General features: G+C 35.8%; 1 protein-coding gene across 7 annotated transcripts in view; it reads left to right on the forward strand.

Moving 5' to 3' along the window:
- SENP6 (SUMO specific peptidase 6) overlaps positions 1-16,801 on the forward strand; it is a 122,803-nt gene extending 106,002 nt beyond the window's left edge. For all 7 annotated transcript variants that reach the window (XM_032873174.1, XM_032873177.1, XM_032873181.1 and 4 more), the window contains 6 exons: positions 2,443-2,873; positions 8,795-8,898; positions 11,007-11,095; positions 12,403-12,471; positions 12,571-12,721; positions 15,640-16,801. In XM_032873174.1, the coding sequence (XP_032729065.1) occupies positions 2,443-2,873; positions 8,795-8,898; positions 11,007-11,095; positions 12,403-12,471; positions 12,571-12,721; positions 15,640-15,849 (1,054 nt within the window). In that variant the 3' untranslated portion in view covers positions 15,850-16,801. The remainder of the gene's footprint in view (positions 1-2,442; positions 2,874-8,794; positions 8,899-11,006; positions 11,096-12,402; positions 12,472-12,570; positions 12,722-15,639) is intronic.
- Positions 16,802-27,600: the final 10,799 nt, after the last annotated feature.

Below are 27,600 nucleotides of genomic sequence, written 5' to 3' on the forward strand. Positions count from 1 at the left end.
CTTAATTTCATTTCTCAAAAATAAGGTGTCTTGACAGTAATTTGTCATAAAGAGTAACATATGAGCTGCCTGCTTAGGTGAAAGGGAAGATGAAGAGAGCTCTTTTTCAGAAACGAATTATAAAAATTTAAGGTACATACTCTAGCAATAGAGGCACATTCCTCTTAGTGCATCTGTGGTGGATTGAGGCTATGATAAATGCTTCTAGTTATCTTGGTGAAAGAAAGAGAATGAACAAAAGATACAGAGTCAGTAAAGGATTCTGCAAAAGACCAGTGCCCTTAGTAGATGGAAAAAAAGCCTCCAAATTCTGAGGGCTCCTTTTGCTTTGTTTTCTTTTTGAAGAGCTAAAGCCACAAATAGTTCTGTTTACTAATCATTTTAGATAGGCTGCTGCGTTTTTGCTGTTTTACTTTTAATTTTCTTGGTAGTGGTAGTTTTCTTAGACTTTAAAGTTTATAAGGTGTTTGTTAAAAATTGATAAGGCAAAAATGTCAGCATTTAGATCCGATCAATCTTAAGTGAAATTACTTGTTTTAGCCTCTTCTCCCACTGGTGGCTTAAGGACAATGTGTAGCTGCACTTAAAAGGGATCACATGGGGCGCCTGGATGGCTCAGTCATTAAGTGTCTGTCTTTGGCTCAGGGCATGATCACGGGTCCTAGGATCGAATCTTGCTGAGCAGAGAGCCTACTTCTCCCTCTCCAGCTCCCCCATGCTTGTGTACCCTCTCTCGCTGTCTCTCTCTGTCAAATAAATTTAAAATCTTTTTTTTTTAATCTTTTTTTCATAAAAGCAAAATCCTGTCACTTAGTGGTTGAAAATAACCTCAGATGTAGCTGATTTAAGTTTCTCCTTTCAGCTAGGTAAAGAAAGAATTTTTCTTAGTTTTTAGGTATATAACAGAAAATTTATGCCTTATACATATTTGTCATAGCTAAGAAATATTAAAAACTGTGGTAGAACTTGTGTTGTACCTTCAGGTTGAGAACTATATTATACCATATTAATCAATTTTTTAAACATATGTTTTCACATTTAACTTTTCTGACATTGAGCTGTGACTTACAGTTAGCCAAACTTGGAATAAAGTGAGAAAGATGGTATGTGGCTCTTTCTACTACCCTAGTCTGACCTAAGTCCATAGGACAGTGAGGGTTTATAAAGAACAGGAGTGAAGCATTCCTCCTTCTGGCCTTTAATGTGCTGAGGATGAAGCCAGGCTCTGTCACCCTTGTATTCATGCTATCTGATGAAGAGATAATTAGTGTTTCTTCATATTACTTTGGAGGAATTTAACATTTTATAAAAGTGAAAATATAGAATAACTTGTTCATGTTAAGATAATATGTTTTTTCACTCCTCAAACATCTGTTGAATACCCTGTTATATGATAAACAGTGTACTCAGCCAATAAGTTCTCTGACATCTGTAGCCTATTCATTGTATCTTAGCATATAGCACTGTCTAGGAAATAGTAAGCCCCTAATAAAATGCCTCATTAGATTAATGAATATTGGGGCACCTGGGTGGCTCAGTTGTTAAGTGTCTGCCTTTGGCTCAGGTCACGATCCCAGTGTCTTAGGAGCAAGCCCCATATCGGGCTCCCTGCTCAGTGGGAAGCCTGCTTCTCCCTCTCCAGCTCCCCTGTGCTTGTGTCCCCTCTCTCACTGTCATAAATAAATAAAATCTTAAAAAAAAAAAATTAAATGAGTATTAGCCAATGTTAGCTGTACAGCTTTTTACTCATGACTTCTAACCTATTGTTAGAAACTGTGATACCTGAATTTAGCTAAATCAGGAGCACATACCTGATAGCTGGGACTCTACTAATTATGAGGTTTTATAATAATGCTTAAAAAATAGGTACATTATTTCATTTTAATTATATACATCTCAATAAGCATAAGACAAAGAATTATTTAATATTTTCAACATCAAGTGATGCCTAACCTTATTCTTAAGAAAAACAGATGTGCGGTAAAAGTTTAAGTTTTATGTGTGCAGTATTTGGAAATGTTCAAAATTAGACAGCCTGTTTAGGCTTCTGAAAATAGTTTAATCTTGAGCTAGTTTCCTATCCTTTGACATGAATAGGTCAAGGGAAATGGGAATGGTGAGTTACAGTGATCTAATTTATATTTTCTTAAATCACCTAAAAGTAAGAATGAATTTTTTCATTCAAAAAGCAATAAAAGTTTAAGAGATTATTTGCAAAAGTGAGTGCAGGCTACATAATTCTAAAAAAAAAATTATTTTTTTGAAAAGACATTATATTCTATTAATGATCATATAAATAAGTGGCTTTATTTGAGAATTGAAAAAATTGGGCATTCTTTATAAGTTTGTTGACTTTAGAAAAAATATGTCAGTTGATACTTATTGCCAAATATAATAAACTCTCCTAATAATATATTCAGTAGTTTCATTTGTTTTTTACAGTGCACACTGGTTTTTGGCTGTTGTTTGTTTCCCTGGTTTGGAAAAACCAAAGTATGAACCTAATCCTCATTACCATGAAAATACAGTCATGCAAAAATGTTCAACTGTAGAGGACAGTTGTATTTCTTCTCCTTCAGCCAGTGAAATGGACAGTTGTTCACAAAACTCTTCTGTCAAGCCTGTAATTAAGAAGATGCTAAACAGAAAACATTGTGTAGCTGGAATTGATTCAAGTGCTGAACAGGAAGAAAGTGACCCTCATTCTCGGAGAAACATAGGCAGTGTGAAATGTAGTCTGAAAAAAATAAATCATACTGCAAGTGAAAATGAAGAATCGAATAAAGGAGAATCTACATGCCAGAAAGTTGTTGATAGGACTAAAAGTGAAAATGGCCTACAGAATGAATATTTAAGTTCTATGCATCATACAGGTATGTGTCTAAGTGTTTTGAAAGAATCAAGGAATTCAGAATAAATTGGTTTTTTTATACATAGGATTAAGATTTCAAAGCACACTTTTTTTAAAAGTCAGACTTATTGAGATACGACTTATTTACAGTAATATTCACCCATTTTATAAGTATAGCTCAATGAGCTTTGATAAATGTATATAGTCACATAATCTCTACGATAATCAAGATTTAGAACTTTTCCATCATTCAAAAAATTCCCTTATGCCTTTCTACACCCCAAAGAAGGTTTAAAACTGTAGTACAAGGGGGGCGCCTGGGTGGCTCAGTTGTTAAGCGTCTGCCTTCGGCTCAGGTCATGATCCCAGAGTACTGGGATCAAGCCCCACATCAGGCTCCCTGCTCAGCAGGAAGCCTGCTTCTCCCTCTCCTGCTCCCCCTGCTTGTGTTCCGTCTTTGTCTCTCTCTCTCTCTCTGTCAAATAAATAAGTAAATCTTAAACAAACAAACAAAAAAACTGTAGTACAAGGTCTACGTTTTTCATTTATAGCAACTTGGGTTTATTCTTATTTCATTGGCAGTTAAATGTGGCACAAACAGTAGTTGGACACTCTTAGATCTTTAAGGCAAATTAGTTCATTCTTCTCAATTTATAGATGGGCAAATAGAGATCAAGTAGCGAGAGTCAGAAATTAAAGCCTTTTCCTCCAAAATAGTTGTTGACATTCAAGTGAGAGGTTAGTTCTTTATTCTTCACTCTCTTTCATGTTTCAGTGGGAAGAAGGGTGCTAATCCAACCTCTACTTTTTTATTTCCATTCAGTTCTAATGAATTGAATTTTTTTCCCTTGAATCAGTTCCATATTTCTAGCACTTGTTAGAGAAATCTAGTTTCTCTTCCAGTACTTAAATTTCATATCAAATCAATTTTGTAATTTTCTCTCCATCCCAAAAGTAAAATAATCTACTTCATAAAATCCATAATATGCTGTGACATGTGCCTTGCTTATTAAGCTGTGAATAAATCTAATACATTTGCTTTGGAGGAAAAAGCCAGAATAAGACATAGAAGATATTATGTGAATTCAGAAAGGACTTTCAAAAATTAAGAATGCTGGAGCACCTTGGTGGCTCGGTTGGTTAAGCGTTCAACTCTTGGTTTCGCCTCAGTTTGTGGTCTTATAGTTGTGGGATTGAGCCCCATGTCACAGTCTGTACTCAGTGCGGAGTCTGCTTCAGATTCTTTCTCCTTTTGTCCATCCCTGATCATGCACTCTCTCTCTAAAATGAATAAATAAAATCTTTAAAAAAAAAAAAAAGAATGCTGAAGATAGTCTTGATACTTTTACCACCTTATTTTAGTACCTCAGAATGCTGTTGTTGAGTTTTATAAAAATAGTTTTTATTTGTTTGACATACTAGCTGCATAAATCTGATGTTAGCCTCAGATTGATGATCTTTGTGCCCTTTGGAAAGTATAAGATAAATGACAGAAAAGGGAAATACAGCAGTTACAGCAAAAAAGTACATGTAATGTAAATATTTGCTAACTCACGTTTCAGTCTATTTCATTATGCAGGAAATGGAATGAAGATAGACAAAGTGGGTAATCACTAAGTGCAGCCTGTATTATTTTTCAGTTTTAGTATTTTAATACGTGAGTCGAAGAAAAAAATAAGACAAAGTTAGATACTACTAAGTATTGGTGAAGATGTGGAGAAATTAGAAACCTCATATATGAGATGACTGGGTGGCTCAGTAGCTTAAGTATCTGCCTTCGGCTCAGGTCATAATCCTGGAGTCCTGGGGTCAGACTTCTTGCTCAGCAGGGAGCCTGCTTCTCCCTCTGCTTGCCACTGCCCCTGCTTGTGTTCTCTCTCTCTTTGACAAATAAATAAATAAAATATTTTTTTAAAAAACTCATATATTATTAGTAGGAATGTAAAATGGTGCAGCTGCTGTCTGTAGAAGACAGTTTGATAGTTCCTTACAAAATTAAATGTAGAGTTATAATATGACCCAACAATTTCATTCCTACATATATATCCAAGAGAAATAAAAACACAAAAAACTTAAACATGAATGTTCATTGTAGCTATAGTAACCAAAACAAAACAACCCAGATGTTCATCATCTGACAAATGGATAATCAATTAGTGATATATCTATTCAGTGGAATATTATTAGATCATAAAAAACGAAATACTGATATATGCTACAACATTGATGGTCTTAAAAATGTTGTGAAAGTAGTCACAAAAAAACCACATACTGTATGATTCCATTTGTATGAAGTCTCCTGAACAGGAAAATCTATAGAGTAGATTAGGGCTAGTGTGGTGTGGCAAATGGGAGTGGGAGAGGGTGAAAGGGGGATGATAGCTGAATAGCTGAAAGGTACAGGGTTTCTTACTGAGGTTTATAATTTTTCTCTGATGAGGGGTGCCTGGGTGGAATAGTTGGTTAAGTGTCTGACTCTTGGTTTCAGCTCAGGTGGTGATCTTAGGTAGTGAGATTGAGCCTGGCGTTAGGCTCCATGCTCTGTGCGGAGTCTACTTAAGACTATCTCTCCTACCATCTTTGCCCCTCGCCCTGCTAGCGTGTACGTGCTTGCGCAAATAAATAAATATTTAAAAATAATAATTAAGGGGCACCTGGGTGGCTCAGTGGGTTAAGCCTCTGCCTTCGGCTCAGGTCATGATCCCAGGGTCCTGGGATCGAGCCCCACATCAGGCTCTCTGCTCAGCAGGGATCCTGCTTCTCCCTCTTTGCCTGCCTCTCTGCCTACTTCTGCCTACTTGTGATTTCTCTCTCTGTCAAATAAATAAATAAATAAGAAATCTTTTAAAAAAATAATAAAAAGGGCGCCTGGGTTGCTCAGTGGGTTAAGCCACTGCCTTCAGCTCAGGTCATGATCTCGGGGTCCTGGGATCAAGTCCCGCATCGGGTTCTCTGCTCAGCAGGGAGCCTGCTTCCCTCTCTCTCTCTCTGCCTGCCTCTCTGCCTGCTTGCGATCTCTGCCTGTCAAATAAATAAATAAATAAAATCTTAATAATAATAATAAAATTTACTCTGATAGTTGCACATATGTGTAAATATATAAAAATATCTGAATTGTACACTTTAAATGGGTGAATTGTATGATATGGGAGTTATATTTCCACAGAACTGTTTTCTTTTAAAGTTCCTCTTTCATCAGTAATCTCACACTATAATGTGAATTCAAATTAAAAATGAAGTTCATGACCTAAAGCAATGGGACAAAGCCGAGAGCTTCATATACACAAACCGCAAAAACTTCTAGTGGCCCTCTCCCTCAAATGAATGTTCTAGTTGAATAGTATCCAGTTTAATTTAAGTAAATATCCTCACAAATCCTACTGGAGATCAAAGTAAAGAATCCTCTGTTTTATGAAGTTTGCCTTTTTAAGTACCTGTTTATCCTTTTTTTTTCAGCTATAGTTTGTATATTTGTTTTTATTTTGTTTTTAGTTTGTGTGCAACCGTATCAACTCTGTCTTCCTTAAGGGAAATTAATTTATCTTTATGGGGTGTGATACATTGATATTTTCTATTTTTTTTTGATGCTTGTCTTAATCCAATGATGATAGTGTCTCACAGTTTGAAAAATAGTGCTCTAGAGTGAATCTGCATTTCTGTGCTTTCATCAGATGTTTCCAAGGTATCACTCACATTAAATAAGAGTGCTTTCTAGAGGTGCCTTTACTACCTCAGTGAGGTTGGTTAGGTAGTCTCTGTCCTATATGAAATGATGATATATTAGAAATTAATATAAGAAGAACTTATAAAAATTTCTGTGATTATGATTAATATTTCAATAATTGATTTCTGTTTTGCCTGGGAATATAATTGACAGGATTTAAAAGAAACATTTTATTTTGTTCTGTTTTATTTATTTATTTGTTTGTTTTGTTTGTTTGTTTTTAAGTACTCTCTACACTCAATGCAGGGCCCAAACTTAAAACCCCAAGATTAAGAGTTGCACACTCCACCGACGGAGCCAGCCAGGTGCCCTTAAACAAAGCATTTTAGATAGTTTTAATATAGTTTTAACTATCGAACGCATAGAGTCACAAGTGTTGAGTCCTGATGTCAGATAATAATATGCTGTCGTAAATAAGTAGGAATTGTATCACATCGTAGGGATTAGGTTAACGCCAATAATAATGTAGGAAAATAATGTGTGTTATGGGTACTTTCCTTTGCTAGTTTTTCAGTTGAGCACCATATGAAATAGTTGTCTTACTATGGTACATGAAAAATGTGTATGTTTTAAACTCTAGAATCACACATGGCATCTTCAGAGGATCTGACTGTATGAGAAGCTCTCAGAAACTGAGACTGATAAAAGAACAGTTGAGTTATCACCTCTCAGTGTACACCAGGACATTTACTTACTGAATAAAAGAATTATTATTTTTCTGCCTTTTTTGAAATGCACATATATTTAATTTGAGTAAGGTTTATATTTATATTACATGGCCTCTGTAGATATGAATAATTGGCTGCTAGAATAACTTGATTATAATTGATTGTGAATTTCCTGAGGATTTGGACTGATTTTGTTCAAATATAGGTAATTTAGCTTCAAACAAACATAAAAATACAGATTTTTGAAAAAAATTGTAAAGGCTATTTTTCATATAACAAAAGGATTTACCATAGTGCTTTATTATTTATTTTAGATAGTATGTTTTAAATCACAACTTTTAGAGAGAGAGACAGACCTCTTTTCAGAGGCACGTTCTATTTTGCTGTCTTCTCACCCCATCTTCCTTTTTAATAACTTTTAGTTCCCTTTTAATAACATAAAAAAATAAACTGTACCCTGTCTAATATAACTTAAAGTCATACTCTTTAAAGTGGAAAAGGTATACTCTTTAATAAACAGATTACTAAATTTGGTATTAGAGTCCTCAGTTTTCATTTTTCATGTAAACCTTACATATTTTTTTTGAAACATGTGATTAGCATCTTTCAGCAAAATATTTTGAAGGATTTAGATTCTTAAAACTGACTTTTAAAAGAATCAGTTTCAAATTTATGAATCATTTCATGCTAAAATTGTCTTGGGTTGTTTTATTTTATTGAAAAGTCAGTAAATAAAACATGAAGGAAAAGTATATGGGATGCCTTGGTGGCTCAGTCAGTTAAGCATCTGACAATTTCAGCTCAGGTCATGGTCTCAGGGTCATGAAATCAAGCCCTGTGTTGGGCTCTGTGCAGGCCATGGAGACTGTTTAAGATTCTCTCTCTCCTTCTACCCCTCCATTCCTTTCTTGTGCTCTCTCTCTCTCAAAATAATAAAAAAACAAATTTAAGAAAAAGAAGGAAAAATAAACAAGAGTTCGAGAACTCATCCATAGTTACTATCCTAACATCTTGAGTAGTTTCATTTTTGTATTTTTCTTTTTATTATTTGTCCCCAAACAAGCTGTTTAATTTAATTTTAATCATGTTTATTTTTTAATCTGTATTATACAATTTTTCACAATTTTATAATTTTAATTTTAAAAATGTATAATATTTTATGTTCTATAATTAGCTAAGTATTCCTGTTATTGGACATTAGGTTATTTTTAGACAATTGTAGCTTCTCTTACTAAAGATACCTAGCATACCTAGCACAAAAATGTTTTAATACACATATATGTATACATCTATATATATTTAAACATACATATATTTATAATTGATACCTAGTTTTAAATTTTAATGAATTTTAGAGTCTGAGTAGTAGAAACAACTTCATAATTTATTTGAATCCAGGTTTTTATTAGAAGTAAATTATATTTGTGGAATTACATGTTAATGCAGATTTTTATCCATAGTTACTATATAACTAATGACTAGCATTAATTTTAACATCATATACTCTAAGGTATGTGTATTTAAATTATATACTGTTTCTTATTGATATAGATGGCTTAAGCAAAATTAGACTAAACTATAGTGATGAATCAACTGAATGTAGCAAAATGCTTGAAGATGAGCTCATTGACTTCTCAGAAGATCAGGATAACCAGGTAAAACACTAAGCTTTGCAAAAAGCTCCAATATTTTATCTAACTAAGTTTTTCTTGGAGTCCTGTAAGCAGTTCCTTCTACCAGTAATTCATGCCTTCTGAATTTGGGTCTCCTCTCAAAGCACAAACCTAAGTTTTTAATTCAGAAGTTGCAAGGGGGGCACTGGGTTGCTCAGTGGGTTAAGCCTCTGCCTTCAGCTTGGGTCATGATCCCAGGGTCTTGCGATCGAGTCCCACATCGGGCTCTCTGCTTGGCGAGCAGGAGCCTGCTTCCTCCTCTCTCTCTCTCTGCCTGCCTCTCTGCCTACTTGTGATCTCTCTCTGTCAAATAAATAAATAAAATCTTAAAAAAAAAAGTTGCCAGGGTAAATATATAGTGTTTTTTTGTTTTATTTTTCTTCTAGGGTTTTTATTTTAGTTATTGCCGTCATGGACTAAACTAATATTACCTACCTCAGAACAGTTTTAATACAAAACTGACTCTTCCACCTAAACCCCGCCACTAGCCCCACTAACTCTGCCATCCCTTTCTCTTCCTCTTTTAAAGCATTTATGGGTCATATTTAACCCTTGGTCTAACTTATTCAGGAAGCAAATGTGGATACTTGATTATGTAGTATTTGAGCACAGCAAAATTATTATTTTTTCCACATTTCCAGTGATTCTTTTCTTCTAGCTTAATGTATATGTATCATGGCGGGAACATATAATATTTAGTTAAAACTAACATTGGTAGGGGCGCCTGGGTGGCTCAGTGGGTTAAAGCCTCTGCCTTTGGTCAGTTCATGATCCCAGGGTCCTGGGATGGAGCCCCGCATCTGACACTCTGCTCAGCAGAGAGCCTGCTTCCTCCTGACTCTCTGCCTGCCTCTCTGCCTATTTGTGATCTCTCTCTGTCAAATAAATAAATAAAATCTTTTTAAAAAATTAACATTGATAAATTTTCATATTTCTTTAGAGTTCCTTAGAGTTGATATTTCCTTAGAGTTCTAATAAATTTTACTTACACCAAGAAAATATTTTATGACTCAGTTAAAGAGGGCTATGTTGAAAGAAAAGTTTTAAGAATCTTAACAGCATTCCATTTCTTTAATCTCTGAACTTTTCTTTAGTTGTTTGAATAAACTTTGAGTTTATCTTATAGTGAAGATAGCTTTGTACTGCACCATTTTTCCTTTTTGCACAATCCTTCTGTGAACAAAAGCCATTTTTTGTGGTGTCTAAGAAATACAGTTTTTCTCTGCAACTTACACAGGCATATATATATGGATTATATTCCAGGTTTGTAATGAGTGCTATACTATGTTCCTTTGGGCTAATAGTTATGTGAACTAGTGAATATATGTGTTATTATTTCTGTTGTTTATTATTTCATTTATAAGGTTGCTAGAAGCTTTCTGAAGAACAGGAGAAGCTTTGTTTTACATTCAAGATAATCTACAAAATAAGGCACACTGTCATTAAGTTGTCTTCTCTTAAGTGAAGTACATACATGGTTCTGTCACAGAGGTGTTTCCAGAAACTCTTTAAATATTTCTGATTTAAAAAATTACTTATGTAAAAGAATAAGTCATTCATATTCCTATTGAGAAACAGTTATCTTACCCAACAAACTAAATTTTTGTAGAAATATCTAAAATCAGAACAGTAGTATTTGAAGAAGAATCAGTCATACTCTATTCGTCTTTAAAATTTTCTTTTACAGGGGCGCCTGGGTGGCTCAGTGGGTTAAGCCACTGCCTTCGGCTCAGGTCATGATCTCAGGGTCCTGGGAACGAGCCCCGCATCGGGCTCTCTGCCTGCTTGTGATCTCTCTCTGTCAAATAAATAAATAAAATCTTTAAAAAAAAATTTTTTTTCTTTTACATTGAAAATCAGATATAACAATGTCATAGCCTTCTGATCCGTGGTTTCTTTTTATTAAAATGTCAGTTTTGTGGCATTAGATAATTAGAATCAAGGACCACAATTTCTCATGTCTGGGGACTATTATATAGAAAAAATTTACATATTTGCTACAAAGATTTTTATTATCAGTAGTGCTGTTTTGTGAGGTTATTAATTATTTAGATTGTATATCTTCACTACTAACAGGCTATCTTTTATAGGATGATAGCAGTGATGATGGATTCCTTGCCGATGACAACTGCAATTCAGAAATAGGACAGTGGCATTTAAAGCCTACTATCTGTAAACAGTAAGCATTAACTTTATATCTCGCATACTGCTTGATAAATTTTATTTACATAACCTCATAGAATAAAATGTAACTGGACAGTTTTTATTTCAGCAAGTCCTTAAAAATCACAAAAGCTATCTAAGATGAGTGAGGAGAGTTGGGTTATGCACAGTGTCCAGGGCTCAAGTTGGGGAGAATGGATAATCATTTTTCTGTTTGATTGTGAAGTGGAATCTTGAAAAAAAAAACACTGGATTCTAAACTAATTCTTTTTTTTTTCCCCCTAAGTGATCTCTACACTCAGTGTGGTACTTGAACTCACAGTCTTGAGATCAGGACTTGTATTCTCCACCAGCTGAGCCAGCCAGGTGCCCCTAAACTAATTCTTCTATATAATGATTACCTGTTTTCTTATCTATAATAGGTTTTAGTTAGAAGTGGGATTATTTCAGAGCACCTGACTGGCTTAGTCTTGATGTTTGGGTTGTGGATTTGAGCCCTACATTGGGTACAGAAATTACTTTTAAAAAAAGGCTTAAAAAAAAGTGGAATTATTTCTATTTTGCATGGTCCCACTTTTGCTAATTTGGAATCTGGGGATTTTCAAATTTTCAGAATTATTTTGACTTTTTACCGAATTTTGTATTCTTTTAAGGAACCAAAAATGGAACTTTAGTCAAATATGTTTATAGTAAGTGGTTCAGTTAATATTATGCAATTTGTTTTGTTTTGTTTTTGTTTTTAAATATTTGTCAGAGAGAGAAAACACAAGCAGGGGGAGCAGCAGAGAGAGGGAGGAAGCAGGCTCCCCACTGATTAAGGAGCCCAGTGTGGGACTCGATCCCAGGACCCTGGGATCATGACTTGAGCCAAAGGAAGATGCTTAACCGACCAAGCCACCCAGGCATCCCTACAATCTGGTATTTAATATAACCATGGATATTTAGGTATTGTGTTAGGGCATATGTGTCTATAAGATTTATTTTTCCCCCAAGTCTTACTGAAGCAAGTGAATTTTGAATATTTTAAATTCTGTTGATAGTGCTCACCTCTTTATGACTTTTTAACATTATAAAGTATTGGGGGCACCCGTTGGTTAAGTGGTTAAGCGTCTGCTTTCGGCTTGGGTCATGATCCTAGGATCTTGGGATCAAGCCCCTCATTGGGCTCCCTGCTCAGTGGGGAGTCTACTTCTCCCTTTCCCTCTGACCCTCCCCCCTGCTGGTGCTCTGCTCTCACTTGCACATGTGTGCTCTCTCTCAAATAAATAATCTTGAAAAGATAAAACATTATAAATATTAACATTTGGTCATTTCACCTTGCAGACCTTGTATCCTACTGATGGACTCACTCAGAGGCCCTTCTCGATCAAATGTTGTAAAAATTCTAAGAGAGTAAGTTCAAAATCGTAATTTGTATTTTGTATTGTGGTGGGAATGAGGGACTTTGTATATTTATATATGTATATTCTTACCATATGTGCATTTTTGCAGGTATTTAGAGGTGGAATGGGAAGTTAAAAAAGGAAGCAAAAGAAGTTTTTCCAAAGATGTTATGAAAGGCTCTAATCCAAAAGTACCCCAGCAAAACAACTTCAGTGATTGTGGTGTTTATGTGTTACAGTATGTAGAGAGCTTTTTTGAGGTGGGTTTCAGTATGTTTGATCTGATATAATAAATAATAAAACAGGGGCGCCTGGGTGGCTCAGTGGTTAAAGCCTCTGCCTTCGGCTCAGGTCATGATCTCAGGGTCCTGGGATCGAGTCCCGCATCGGGCTCTCTGCTCAGCAGGGAGCCTGCCTCCTCCTCTCTCTCTCTCTGCCTGCTCTCTGCCTACTTGTGATCTGTCAAATAAATTTTTTAAAAATCTTTAAAAATAAATAAATAAATAATAAAACAGTATATAGGGCACCTGGGTGGCTCAGTGGGTTAAAGCCTCTGCTTTTGGCCCAGGTCATGATCCCGGGGTCCTGGGATCGAGCCCTGAATGGGGCTCTCTGCTCAGCAGGAAGCCTGCTTCTCCATCTCTCTCTGCCTACTTGTGATCTCTATCAAATAAATAAATAAAACTTAAAAATAAAATAGTGTATAGTGACTCCTTAGACAACACAGGTTTGAACTGCATGGGTCTACTTCTATGTAGATTTTTTTTTTTCAATACAGTACAGTGTTATAAATGCATTTTCTCTTCCATGTGATTTTCATAATAACTTATTTTCTCTAGCTTGCCTTATGTAAGAATACAATAATATAATACATAAAACAAAAAAATATGTGTTAATTGACTGCTTATGTTATTGGTAAGGATTCTGGTCCATATTAGACCATTAGTAGTTAAGTTTTTCAGGCATCAAAAGTTCTATGTGGATTTTGGACTTCACAAGGTCAATGCTCCAAGTCCCCACGTTGTTTGTGGGTCAACTGTATTTGACCTTATATTAATGTAAAAAACACAATAAGGAAATATTTTAAAGAGTTTGAAAAACATTTCAAAAACTTTTCTAGGAAGCAGAAACTCCCAAACTGGAGAATTTTTAAAGCATAAAAAGACTATTTATAGGGGCACCTGGGTGGCTCAGTGGGTTAAAAAGACTCTGCCTTCTGCTTAGGTCATGGTCTCAGGGGCCTGGGATTGAGTCCCGCATTGGCCTCTCTGCTTGGCAGGGAGCCCACTTCCTCCTCTCTCTGCTTGCCTCTCTGCCTACTTGTGATCTCTGTCTGTCAAATAAATAAAATCTTAAAAAAAAAAAAAAAAGACTATACTTAATCAAATTCAGGGTTTGTTGACATCATTCTCATCACTCTGATCAACTCTCCCTCTCCCTAGCTCTTCCCATCTTAAGAAATCTCTCCCATGATTTGGACTTTTACCCTCTTTTCATATTTATATTCACTGTCTTCATTTCCACAAGTCCTATTTGTTCCTCAAATCCTTGTAATCTGGCTTTACTCTCATCCTTGTATTGAAATTGTTGCCAATCTCCCAGCACCATTTGGCACTATTGACCATTCATTCTTCATAATGCTTTCTTCCTTTGACTTTAGGGGTATAATACCATACCTCTCTTAGATATTTTTAATAATTATCTTGACTCCTGGGATGCCTGGGTGGCTCAGTTGGTTAAACGTCTGCCTTCGACTTAGGACATGATCCCGGAGTCCTGAGATCAAATCCCTGAGATTCAGCCCTGGCTGAACAGGGAGCCTGCTTCTCCCTCTGCCCCTCCCTGCTGCTCATGCTCACGCTCTCATGCGCTTGCTCTCCCTCTTTCTCTCTCAAATAATAAAATATTTAAATAAAAAAGATAACTCCGCTATCTCTTAAAAAAAATTACCTTGACGACTTCTTCATCCATCATCAGTATAGTGCTCAGTCCTGTGAATTCTATCACTTAATGTTATATATGTTCATTTCTTTATTCCTGCTGCCACTTTCTAAGCCCAATACACTGGCATCACCATTCTGAATCGCTACACCAGTCTCTAAGCATGCTGCCTTTTATTTTACACAGTTTTCCAGAAACTGAAATCTAATCATTTTACTCCTGTTGCTTTTAGGCTAAAGATGAAAATCCTTCACATGGCCTGTGTGACCCAACTTCTGTCCAAGCTTCTGGCTTCATTCATTTCCTACCTTTCTTATGCTAGCATTCTGTATATCAGCCACCTGAATGTCATTCATGGTCTTATACTGTATCATGTTTTTTCTTGCCTCTAGGCCTTGATACATATGTCCCTACCCAGGATATTCTTCCCCGTTGCTTCTATTATTCCTTATTGGACTAACTTCTACTCATTCTTCAAGTCTTAGCTTAAATATCACTTCTTGGAGCACCTGGGTGGCTCAGTTGGTTAAAGCATCTGCCTTCAGCTTGGGTCCCGAACCCAGCGTCCTGGGATCAAGCCCCATGTCGGGCTTTCTGCTCAGAGAGCCTGTGCTTCTCCCTCTCTCTCTGCTGCCCTGCTTGTGCGCGCTCTCTCTCTCTCTCTCTCTCTCTCAAGTAAATAAAATCTTTTAAATAAATAAATATGTATATATGTCACTTCTTGGAATTGTGTTAAGCCCCCAGCCATGGATTCTTATAGACTTCCTGCTTTTACTCTCACAATACTTGTCATGTCCATTGTTTTAATTGTTATCTTTCTATCTAGACTAGGGTCAGCAAACCATTCATAAAAGGGCCAAGTAGTAAATATTTTAGGCTTTGTGACCATACAATTTCTGTGTCTACTCTCTGTTCAACTGTTGTGGCATGAGAGCATCCACAGACAATGTAAATGAGTTATTGTAGCATGTTCCAATAGGCTTTATTTACAAAAATAGACAGTAGGCAGAATGAGGCCCACTAGCTGTAGTTTGCTGACCTTTGGTCTGTACTATAAGATCTTTAGGCAAAAACTGTCTCTCTATTTCCAGTGCCTAGCACAGTATCTGGCATGGGATAGATAATAAATAAGTGCATGTTTATTAAATGAGTTACTGATTTTTTTGAATGCTCTTGTGATTGAGACTAAAATATTTATTATAAATTTCTAATGTGCATTTAATATTTTTATTTCCAGAATCCGATTCTCAATTTTGAACTACCTATGAATTTGGCAAACTGGTTTCCTCCCCCAAGAATGAGAACAAAAAGAGAAGAAATCCGAAACATAATTCTGAAGCTTCAGGAAGATCAGAGCAAAGACAAAAAGAAGCAAAAGGACACTTACTCAACAGAAACATCTTTAGGTGAAGCAACAGAACAATATGTCAGTAACATCTCAGATTGACCCATTTCTGATGCTCGTCAGTACTGCCTTCAGAAACGGAGTGACTTCCAACTTTGGGGATAGACAGTAAAGAACTGAAGTGTTCACTACGCAGAGTGATCTGGAAATGTTAATGCTTGTATAAATGTCATATAATTAATTTCCAATGGAGTATGTATTAAGTAAAAGTTTGTAAATATGTTAATGAGGCCAATTTTTCCAGCATTTATAATTATTTTTTTCACTTGTTAGGAAGCTTTTGTTATGTATTTTCTGTTAATAGTACTTAAAACTGCAACTTCTAAACACAAAATAAATAAAAAGAAAATATTTATAGGAGGAAATGATTAATTTGATATTCTTTAGTGAACTTGTATTAAATTCTTTAGTGGGTGTGACATATTTCATGGGAATATTCCAGTATCTATGATAATCTCTTGACCTGCATTTGTTCTAAAATAACTTGAAACAGGAAACTATGATTAAATATAAGGCATTTTGAACAAGAAAGACATCTTCATATGCTTGTATAGTGGAAAAAAATAACAGTTTTTTATTCATACACTCCCTTGTGTTCAGAGAACCCCCAAAATGTAATATTTATAATTTTACACAAATATTTAAGCAGTATTAAAAATATTCAAAGAAAAATAATCTTGACTTATACTACTAAATAATAATTATACTTTATCATACCTTATTGTCAAGTACATTTCTGAAGACATCAAAGACTCAGGTTAAACTATTTTGGTAAGTGCAGCTTAAATTTCAAATATCCCATGTTACCTTTCTATATTATAGCTTAAAGTATGCTACAATCTGTGTGATATAGTTAATTAATAAACATTTTTAAGCTGTGTGAACACAGGAATTTAAATAGGAATTTACTATTTTTTGTAATGGCTTTTGCTATTTTTTTCATTGCTCATTTTGTTCTCATTATTTTGATAAACAAAGTATCAGATTTCTGTGCTTGAGTTTTTTAGTGTAAATTATTTTTACATGTAATAGTACTGTCTTTAAGTCAGTTGCATAATGCAAAAAAATACCTTGAATTCCCCTTTAAAAACACTAAAATGTGATGGTTTTGATGATGGATTTACAACTCATGTAGGGATTGTGCATATATCTGCTGAAACTATTATTTTCAAATGAAATATACATTTCTTTCGAAATAACTTTGAGACTTGAAATATATATTTTAAATCCCTTTTTTTTGTTAAATAATTTTAAAACGCACATATAACAAAAGTAGTTGAGAATAAAGTAAAGACCATTTTTATCAGCAATTTTTTTTTAATCTGGCCAAATCTAGCAATGTAAGCAATGTTTTAGGCTATTTTCTTGGATTTAATAAGGTCCATGAGTGTGTTTGGGGTATATGAGGGTGTTGTTAACAATAACCAAAAAAAGAAAAATAGAAGAATCTATTGAGACATGCTCATTAAAGGAAATATTAAAATGTAAGCTTAAAGAAAGTCACCATTGGTGGTATCAATTACAGATTTGTTACTTTGAATATTTTAAGATTTTAAATTTCAGATTATATTTTTTCTTTTTCAGGAATACACTAGAGCTATTAGCTTAGATATGAAAAAGTAAAGAGTTTGGGTGGCTCAGTTTGAACGTCTGATTCTTGATCTCAGCTCAGGTCTCAATCTGAATTTGAGCCCTGCATTGGTCTCCACACTGGGCATGGAGCCTACTTTAAAAAAAAAAGTTTAATTTTATTACTTACTGTATATAGACAAAAAAATGAAAATTATTTTTAAAATCTGATAGCAGTAAGCAAAATTGGCATATTTAATTTTTAATGTATTTTATCAGAATTTAAAGGTACCGAAAAAACTCTTCCAAAGTATTTATTTTAATTTCTAGTGGTTGGATTTGCACTCTTATTTTTGATAGGATAAAAAGAGAACTTGTTTCTTGAGCCAACTCAAGTCAGTCACATTTTGACATGAAAAATATAGATTGATGTCTATCAACTTTCTACAGGTAAAGTATCTATTTAATCATATTTCCCCCACCCCATGCAAAATTCTATTTTTGAGAAGTTATGCTAATGACTTTGGAATATGTAGAATTTTTGGAGACTGTCAGTTTGAGCTCCAAATCTAGACTTAAGAATCTTTGGTGTATATTCACATTCTCTTAATAATTGTATACTTTGGTACTTCTATATATATTTTAAAGTGGATATCAACCTTTTAAAATGTGTTATTAGTACTTAGAAGTTGTCAAACAAATTTTACAGTTTAGAGGTTACTAGACACTGAAACTGCACTATGAGTATCTGGTGTCTTAACTAATTAGATAGGTCGTTGTATTTGTTTTCTTGTTGGATAGAATAACGGCTAATCATTTTTAGAAGGGTTTTAGATTACTTGGCATAAAATTTGTATGTGTCTTAGCTCTTGGTAGCTTAGGAGCAAAGGTAGCATTTAACTGGTCCTTTCCTTTTGATGATGCCAATACAGCTGAAAACTTAATGGTATTATTTCAAGTTCACATAAACTTTAAGTCAGGTAATCATAGTAACCTGTAATTAAAGTATTAGTCAGTTAGTAGGAAGTTTTATTTGAAAGGATAAAATAATTGAACTATTTCTTAAGTCACCAAAATAAATTCAGTATTTTTTTTCTTAAAACCATGATCTCTGAAGGCTGTAAGATACAATATAAAAAGAGTAAGTTTCAGTTTCTTAGAAATCAAAAATTGAACTTAAAGTCTCAGACAATTTACTGAACAAGAATAATAAAGAATATATTTTAATATATACGATTAAAGGTTGTGGAGTAATGCTACTGGAATATAGGGGCACCTGACTGTCTCAGTTGGTAGGCCATGTGAGTCTTGATCCCGGAGTCATGAATTCTAGCCCTGTGCTGGGGGTGGAGATTACTAAACAAAACAAAACTACTGGAATATAATGATAGAAGAATAACTTGGTTAGAAGTAACAACCTTTAACAGATGAGGTAATGTAGTGCTTTGGTTCTAAAAAGATAACGCTACAGATCATTTTGAGAACTAAAGGAGAGAAGGGAGATTACTCTAGGGGCATACTACAGACTGTCTAGCCAAGTGAATAGAAATGGATAGTTTACCAGTAAAGACAACCAAATTCACAGAGCCAGACCAGATTGTGTTGGGACATGTTATCTACTAAATAATGTTCTGAAATACTACAGCAGGACTTGCTGGTACATTTGTTGGTTTTCCTACTCCCAGGATGAAGAAAAAAGGGTTGTGAAAACTGCTCTTCAAAACTTCACTTTAACCACAGAGGAAGAATTGGTTGTCAAAGGGATCAAATGTGTACCTTGGGGAGAAGTAGTCCTACCACATTAATTCTGATAAATCAGATCAAGGAATAATGGTAGAATACCCTAAACTATTAAGGAAATAGAGTGTAATATACTCAAGAGGAGGATAGGATAGCATAGACTCATGGCCTGAAACAGAAAAAAGTTTAGTGGTCTTTACCATCTTCATTACAAGTAACAGTTAAACTATCCTTACTGCAAATGCTTACAGTGAAGAACATATTACCAAAACAAGGATTTTTATCTAGAAATGTGGGAACTTTCCATAATACATATACCTAGGGTCTCAACCCCAGTAATGCCATATATTTTCAGATAATTCCGTGAGTAATTCTACTACAAAGCCACTGATTTGAAAGGATCAATATATATTCCTGACAGCTTTCAAGTTGCTGGTTCCAAAGGTATTAAAGCCTGTCTGCATTTTTTGCTCTCAAATGCTTTAAGATACACTTTAATACTGCCTCCCCCACAATTCTCACTTAAGAACTTGATCAGTGAGTTATTAAATTGCTGTTACTAAACTTTGAAGAATATAAAGAAAATTACTAAATTACTCAAAAGTCTAGAGACTGGCAGATAACCTAATTTTTCAAAGGGTAGAAAGTAGATTCTGCAAATTATAAGAAAAAACATCAACGTTTGATAAGATTCTAAAATGAATGACTGTTAAAGTCAAGGTTCTATTTTTTTTTTTTTAAAGATTTTATTTATTTATTTGGCAGAGAGATACAGCCAGAGAGCACAAGCTGGGGGAATTACAGAAGCTCCCCGCTGAGCAGGGAGCCTGATGCAGGGCTCTATCTAGTACCCTGGGATCGTGACCTGAGCCAAAGGTAGCTGCTCAACAGACTGAGCCACCCAGGTGCGCCAAGGTTCTGTGTGTGTGTGTGTGTGTGTATTTTAAAGATTTTATTTATGTATTTGACAGAGATCACAAATAGGCAGAGAGGCAGGCAGAGAGAGAGGGGGAAGCAGGCTCCCCGCTGAGCAGAGATCCCAATGCAGAGATTCCAAGACCCTGAGACCATGACCTGAGCCGAAGGCAGAGGGTTAACCCACTGAGCCACCCAGGCACCCCAAGGTTCTATATTTTTAATAGGATTCTGGACTAGTTGACCAGTTAATGCAGCCAGACTAACAATTCTCAAAATTATATTTGATAACTGGTTTTGAGGCATATCTAAGTTCTGTCGTCAAATAAGTTTGGAAAGCATTTCAACCAAGTTGAACGAATTTTTTAGGGCTTTTAATTTGCTAATTTGCAGAATGATTAAACAAAAAGAAAATAGAGAACACAAAATGCTAGATAGAGAATTTGGCTATCTCTATTTCTCTCCTGGACTGATTCTCCAATCTTATTTATAAATACTACTCATAAAAAGAATTAACTATTCGGTGGTTTTGTGAACTGAACTTTATGACAGTGCTTTTGAAACTTATCTGAGGTTTTTTATATTTTATTTTACTGATAGTTGTGTATATCATTTGAAAACCTGAAAATAGGTAACTAGTGTCTTGGGGAAAAGAAGTTTCATGAAAAGCATTTTTCTATAATCATTGTGATGAGAAAAATACAAATCTAGTTCTTGTATACACATGGATTTTTTTTTTTAAAGATTTTATTTATTTATCTGACAGATCGAGAGAGCACTAGCAGGGGGGACAATGGGGAGAGAGAGGGAGAAGCAGACTCCCCGCCCGAGCAGGGAGCCAGATGCGGGGCTCGATCCCAGGACCATGGGATCATGACCTGAGCCGAAGGCAGATGCCTAACCATCTGAGCCACCCAGGCGCCCCCACATGGATTTTTATAGCAAAAAAGATTTGATGATACTAATCTTTTGTAAGATCGAGTCCCCTAAATTCATATGCAGGTAGAAATTGTATAAAAATATGAAAGTGAAAGGCACTGCCTGGCTGGCAGTTGGGAGAGCATGTGACTCTTAATTTCAGGGTCATGAGTTTGAGCCCCACATTGGGTGGGGAGATTACTTACGTAAATAAACTTAAAAAAATATGAAAGTGGGGCTCCTGAATGGCTCAGTGGGTTAAGCCTCTGCCTTCGGCTCAGGTCATGATCCCAGGATCCTGGGATCGAGCCCCACATCGGGCTCTCTGCTCGGCGGGGAGCCTGCTTCCTCCTCTCTCTCTGCCTGCCTCTCTGCCTACTTGTGATCTCTGTCTGTCAAATAAATAAATAAAATCTTTAAAAAAAAATATGAAAGTGAATTGAAAGATTATTTGGAGGTTTTTCCTTCTGTTTATATCTGAACCACTTAACTGCTAGTTTATACCTCCCCTGACTGCCACTCTATCATTTACTTAAGAATTAAGCTGTAGCAGGGACGCCTGGGTGGCTCAGTGGGTTAAGGCCTCTGCCTTCAGCTCGGGTCATGATCTCAGGGTGCTGGGATCGAGCCCCGCATTGGGCTCTTTGCTCAGCGGGGAGCCTGCTTCCCCCTCTCTCTGCCTGCCTCTCTGCCTACTTGTGATCTCGATCTCTCTCTCTGTCAAGTAAATAAGTAAAATCTTAAAAAAAATAAAAAAGTTGTAGCAGACAAACTGTGTACTTAAAAGCATTCATTTCTTAAAAAAAATCTGTGAAAAAAAAGTATTCTTTGTTAATACATTTTAGTAGTATTAATCCCTCAAATAACTGGAAACAAGTTGTTTAAGCCTGTTATAAAACTTGCTACATTTATCCTAATTAGCTATAAACATATTGATAATAGAGGATTTGATCTAAAGCAAATTAGAAAAGATAATTGATCTTTTAATATTAAATAAATGTGTTGAGTACCTAGTTTGTACTAGGTGTTGGGGATTTAAAATGGGAAGCCAAACAGAAACCATCTTCTCCCCTCATGGAGCTGCCTTCCAGTGTAATGGAGGCATTGTTAATCAGCCTCACAAATTAATTTCAAGTAAATGCCATGCAGGAAAAGCAAAAGCATATTAAGACAACATAACTGGGGCGCCTGGGTGGCTCAGTGGGTTAAAGCCTCTGCCTTTGGCTCAGGTCATGATCCCAGGGTCCTGGGATCGAGTCCCGCGTCGGGCTCTCTGCTCAGCGGGGAGTCTGCTTCCCCCCCCCCTTCTCTCTGCCTGCCTCTCTGCCTGTCAAATAAATAAATAAAATCTTTAAAAAAAAAAAAAAAAGAAAGAAAAAGTCAACATAACCTAGGGGAACCTGGGTGGCTCAGTGGGTTAATAAGCCTCTGCCTTCCACTCAGGTCATGATCTCAGGGTCCTGGGATTGAGCCCCACATTGGGCTCTCTGCTCAGCGGGGAGCCTGCTTCCTCCTCTCTCTCTCTGCCTGCCTCTCTGCCTACTTGTGAGCTCTCTCTTTCTGTTGAATAAATAAAATCGTAAAAAAAAAAAAAAAGATAACAATCTGGGGAAGTTAGGGAAGTTTTCCCTGAAGATGTCACATTTGAATTATTGGTAGGCAAACTGAACAAAGTCTGAGAGGGCAAGTGAAGGCTAGTACTTGTAGGCTGTGGAAAGACCCTGAGGTTTGAGAGATGTAGGACTTGTCCTAAATGATAATGGACTCCTTTATTAAGCACCTACTATATATGCCAGACAGAGTTCTCAGCTCTTTAAATGTATGAATTTGTTCTTCACAGTGACCATATGAGGTATGTATTCCCAGGTTACAGGGAAACAAATTGAGGTCCAAAAAATAGTTTCCCCAGCAAGGCTGGGCTTTGGACATCCCATCTTATCCTAGAATCTAGGTTAGCCTGGCCAAATAAAAGAAGATGAAAATAAAATGTCTTTATTAGGAGTGAAATTAGGGATGCCTGGGAGGCTCAGTCAGCTAAGTGGCTGCCTTTGGCTCAGGTCATGATCCCAGAGTCGGAGGATAAAGCCCCTCATCAGGCTCCCTGCTTGACGGACAGCCTGCTTCTCCCCTTCTACCGCTTGTGCTCTCTCATGCTCTCTTTCAAATAAATCTTTAAAAAAAAAAAGTAGCTAAATATTTATTTTGGAAATTGTTGCATGGGGCATCATACAACTTATTTTTTAGTATGTTTAAGCAGTTTCATAATTTTAAAATTAAAGAAGGCCTGTATAACTGGGAGTAAGAGTAAGGTGGAAAGTTAGGCTGTGATCTGATCATGCAGTGCCTTGAGGACATGTTCCAAGATTTTGGTCACCATCCTAAAAAGTCACTGAAGCATTTTAAGCAAAGAATAACATGATCAGCTATAAATGTTGACAAGATCCCAATGATGAGAATGAAGTGTTAGAGGGGGCCAAGAATACATACAAGCCTGTACTATAGTAATTAATTATGAATTACTATAGCTAGGGTATAGGACATAATTATGCCTATGATCATAGGAATGCTAAAACAATAAGACATAATTTGAATATTTCATTTGAAAAGTTCCTTTTAGAAATGTGCAACAAGGGGTGCTTGGCTGGCTCAGTCATTGGAGCATGCAACTCTTTTTTTTTTTTTTTTTTTTTTTTTTTTTAGGAGCATGCAACTCTTGATCTCAGGGTTGTGAGTTTGAGACCCATGTTGGGTGTAGAGGTTATTAAAAAAAAAAACGCAGTAAAAACGAGAAAGAATGTTCCTTTGTTCCAGTCAAAACTTTGTGGTTTTCTTTATGAACAAAAATTAAATATAGAGGTGCCTGGCTGGCTTAGTTGGTTGAGTGTGTGACTCTTGGTCTCAGTGTCTTGAGTTCAAGACCACATCAGGCATAGAGCTTATGTGAAAAAAAGAAAAAGGAAAAAGGAACCGAATTTAGTAATGTTAAAGTGCAAATTTGAAAAAATACTTAAAAATCAATGCAATAAACAACTGAAAAATTGACAGAAAATGATTAGCTGAAAATATTATTGCCATAAAATTGATTTTAAAAAAATTATTGGGGTGCCTGAACAGTTTCATTGGTTGGGTGTCTGTCTTCGGCTCGGGTCATGATCTCAGGGTAATGGGATCAAGCCCCACATTGGGAATCCCCACTCGGTAGGGAGTCTGCTTCTCCCTCTTCCTCTGCTGCTCTCCTGCTTATGCTCCTTTGTGCTGTCTCATCGTGCTCTGTCAAATAAAACCTACAAAAATAAAAAATAAAAAAAATTATAAAATATGTGAAACTACCAAAGGAAAAAACATTAAAAAATTTTAAACACCAAAATGTTACATATTTTCTTAATATTTATCTGTCAGAAAGAGCACAAGCAGGGGAAGCAGCAGGCAGAGGGAGAAGCAGGCTCCCCATTGAGCAAGGAGCCCAATGTGGGATTCGATCCCAGGACCCTGGGACCGTGACCTGAGTCAAAGGCAGATGCTTAACCAACTGAGCCACCCAGATGTCCACAAAGTGTTAGATTTTTATATAAACAATAAAAATACAGTAAAATTAGCATAAACATTAATATTCCGTTGTCTTAACAGGAAAACTACTTTATCAAAGTGGAACTAAAACTGGTTTACTAGGGATGCCTGGGTGGCTCAGTTGGTTAAGCGGCTGCCTTCGGCTCAGGTCATGATCCCAACGTCCTGGGATCGAGTCCCACATTGGGCTCCTTGCTCTGCAGGGAGCCTGCTTCTCCCTCTGCCTCTGCCTACCACTCTGTCTGCCTGTGCTCACGCTCTCTCTCTCTCTCTCTCTCTCTAACAAATAAATAAAATCTTTAAAAAACTAACAAACAAACAAAAAATGGGTTTACTAGGTCAATTGCTGCCTGACATTTTCAAACACATTTGTTAGAGAAACTGCCCAAAGCACCTGTAACAGCTGTGTTTTACATCACTCAGTCTCTTCATTCCACCTCCTTCTGTCTTAGCTAATTTGGGTTTAATGTGGACACCTAATCTCAAGAAAAGTTAGTTTGTGGTGGTTAGTTAGTGGTAGGACCTATCAGATGAAAAACAAAACAAAGCCAATCAGATCGAGTCATTGGGAATTTATATTCAAAATAAGAAAAGCATTTGCAAAATGGAATTAGCAAAGAGGACAGTGTGTTAAAATGATCATTTACCTTCTAAGATAGAATTTAAAAAAGTTAACCTCTGAATTAAAGATACATTTTATCAAGGAAGGGGCAAGTTTGCATCAGAATCACCTGAAGGTCTTGATAAAAGACATTTACTGAGCCGCATCTCAGTTTCTGATTCAGGATTGTTTTCACTGGGACCTGTAAATTTGCATTTCCAAGTTCCTGGCAAGACCACACTTTTGAGAAACACTGATATAGTCCTTCTTGATACCATTTTCAGTCCGGTGTGTGAAAACCTCCTGATGCAGTTAAGACTGAGAAAGCTCCAGCATCAAAACATCTTGGAATCAAAGAAATACTTTGTGAAATTACTTGATCATATCTACTCCATAATACCTTATTTATAATTAAACATGAATAACCGAGGCATATTGTCACACCACATAGCTTTGCTCTTCTTTAATATGGTCTGGATCTATCTTTCCTTTATGACCTATTTTAGCAACTTTGTATGCTTTCATATGATTCCCCATATTCATATAATCTCTACATATAGTAATACATGTGTGAAGATGTATTGTTTCCTTATAAAAACTGGGATAATAATACAAATATTTTTCAGTATTTTTTTGTCAGCAATATCTTATGAAAATCTATCCCAGCTATCTAGTATAATCAAAGTCAATTATATAATGGACCATTATTTATTGATCTATGCCTTTATTCTGATATGCTTGGTTAATGCTATAGTAACAATTCCAAGATCTCAGCAGCTTACACCCCCAAAATAGTTTTCTTTCTTTGGTCATGCTACACATCCAAATGAGGAAGTCAGGAGAGTTCTGCTCATCAGCTACACAGCTATCAGGCTGATGAAACTCTAGATTGGTACAGGGTTCAATGGATGCTACAGAGTGGGACAAGAACCTGGTGAGCAGCGCAGTGACTTAAAGTTTCTACTCAGAAGTGGCACATCATTTCACTCACACTGTAGTGGCCTAAACCAGTTAGGTGCCACTCCTAATTTCAAAAGGAACAAAAAAGTTCACTCTTACCTTATTTCCAGAATGAGACAATTATTCTTTGAGCAACTTAAGTGACTACCACACTACTAACAGGTATTCACTTCTGTTTCCAGTTTTTTGCAACTATAAACATGTAATATATTTTCCTGTTTTTATTTCTTTACACACTGGTAGTTTTATTTCTTTGGAATATATTCCCATGGATTGCTGATCAAAGATAATATGTATTTTTAGTTTTTAATAGATATTATCAGCCTGTATTCCAAAGAGATGTGAGAATTTACATTTCCTCCAGCAATTTATTAAAATATAATTTTTTCTGCATCCCTAACAGCAATAGGTATCATAGCTCTCTTTAATAAGTCTTGTGCATATAAAGCTGTTTTCATTATTACTTTGCTTTTTGTTTCATTTAAATTCAATTAGCCAACATATAGTACATCATTAGTTTCAGATATAGTGTTCAATAATTCATCAATTGTGTGTAACACCCAGTGCTCTCCACATCACGTGCCCTCCTTAATGCCCTTCACCCAGTTACTCCCTCCCCCTACTTATGGTCCCTCCAGCAACCTTCAGCTTGTTTCCCAGAGTCAAGAGTCTCTCATGGTTTGTCTCCCTTTCTGATTTCTTCCCTTCAGTGTTCCTCCCTTCCCTTATGATCCTCTGCACTATTTCTTATATACCACATATAAGTGAAACCATATGGTAATTGTCTTTCTCTGACTGACTTATTTCACTTAGCATAATCCCCTCCAGTTCCAACCACATCGATGTAGATGGTATTCATCCTTTCTGATGGCTGAGTAATATTCCATTGTCCATATGAACCACATCTTTATCCATTCATCTCTTGAAGGACATCTCATCTCCTTCCACAGTTTGGCTATTGTGGACATTGCTGCTATGAATATTAGGGTACAGGTGCCCCTTCGTTTCACTACGTCTGTATCTTTGGGGTAAATACTCAGTAGTGCAGTTGTTGGGTTGCAGGGTAGCTCTATTTCATTATTACTTTGATTTGCATTTCCCTGATCTGTAGTTTAAATTTGAGCTTTTTTTTTTAATGGCTTTGCCTATCATTTGTCCATTTTTCCATTAGAGTTGTAGTAATCTTTTTCTTTTTCTCTATTAATACTTAAGCCTTTCGCGTATTACATGGTCATCTATGTTATATGTGTATCTTTTCATAATCTATTATTTGTCTATAGACTTGTTTGTGCATTTTTCATACGAACATTTTTATTTTTATGCATTTTCTGAGTCTTCAGTCTTGGATAATGGGCTCCTTCTTGATTCATGACAGTACATACAGTCATATGTTCCTCAAGATTTTTTTTTTCAAGATTTTTTTTAAATTTAAGTAATAAAGTTGGAATTTATTTCTGTATAAGAGATACATGTGTTTTGAGAATTTTATTTTCCTCAAAATAGTCATTTGTGCCAGCATCATT

This window comes from Lontra canadensis, unplaced genomic scaffold, assembly GCF_010015895.1.
Source record: "Lontra canadensis isolate GAN:19392208 unplaced genomic scaffold, GSC_riverotter_1.0 scaffold47, whole genome shotgun sequence".
In the NCBI taxonomy this organism is placed as follows: Eukaryota; Metazoa; Chordata; class Mammalia; order Carnivora; family Mustelidae; genus Lontra; species Lontra canadensis.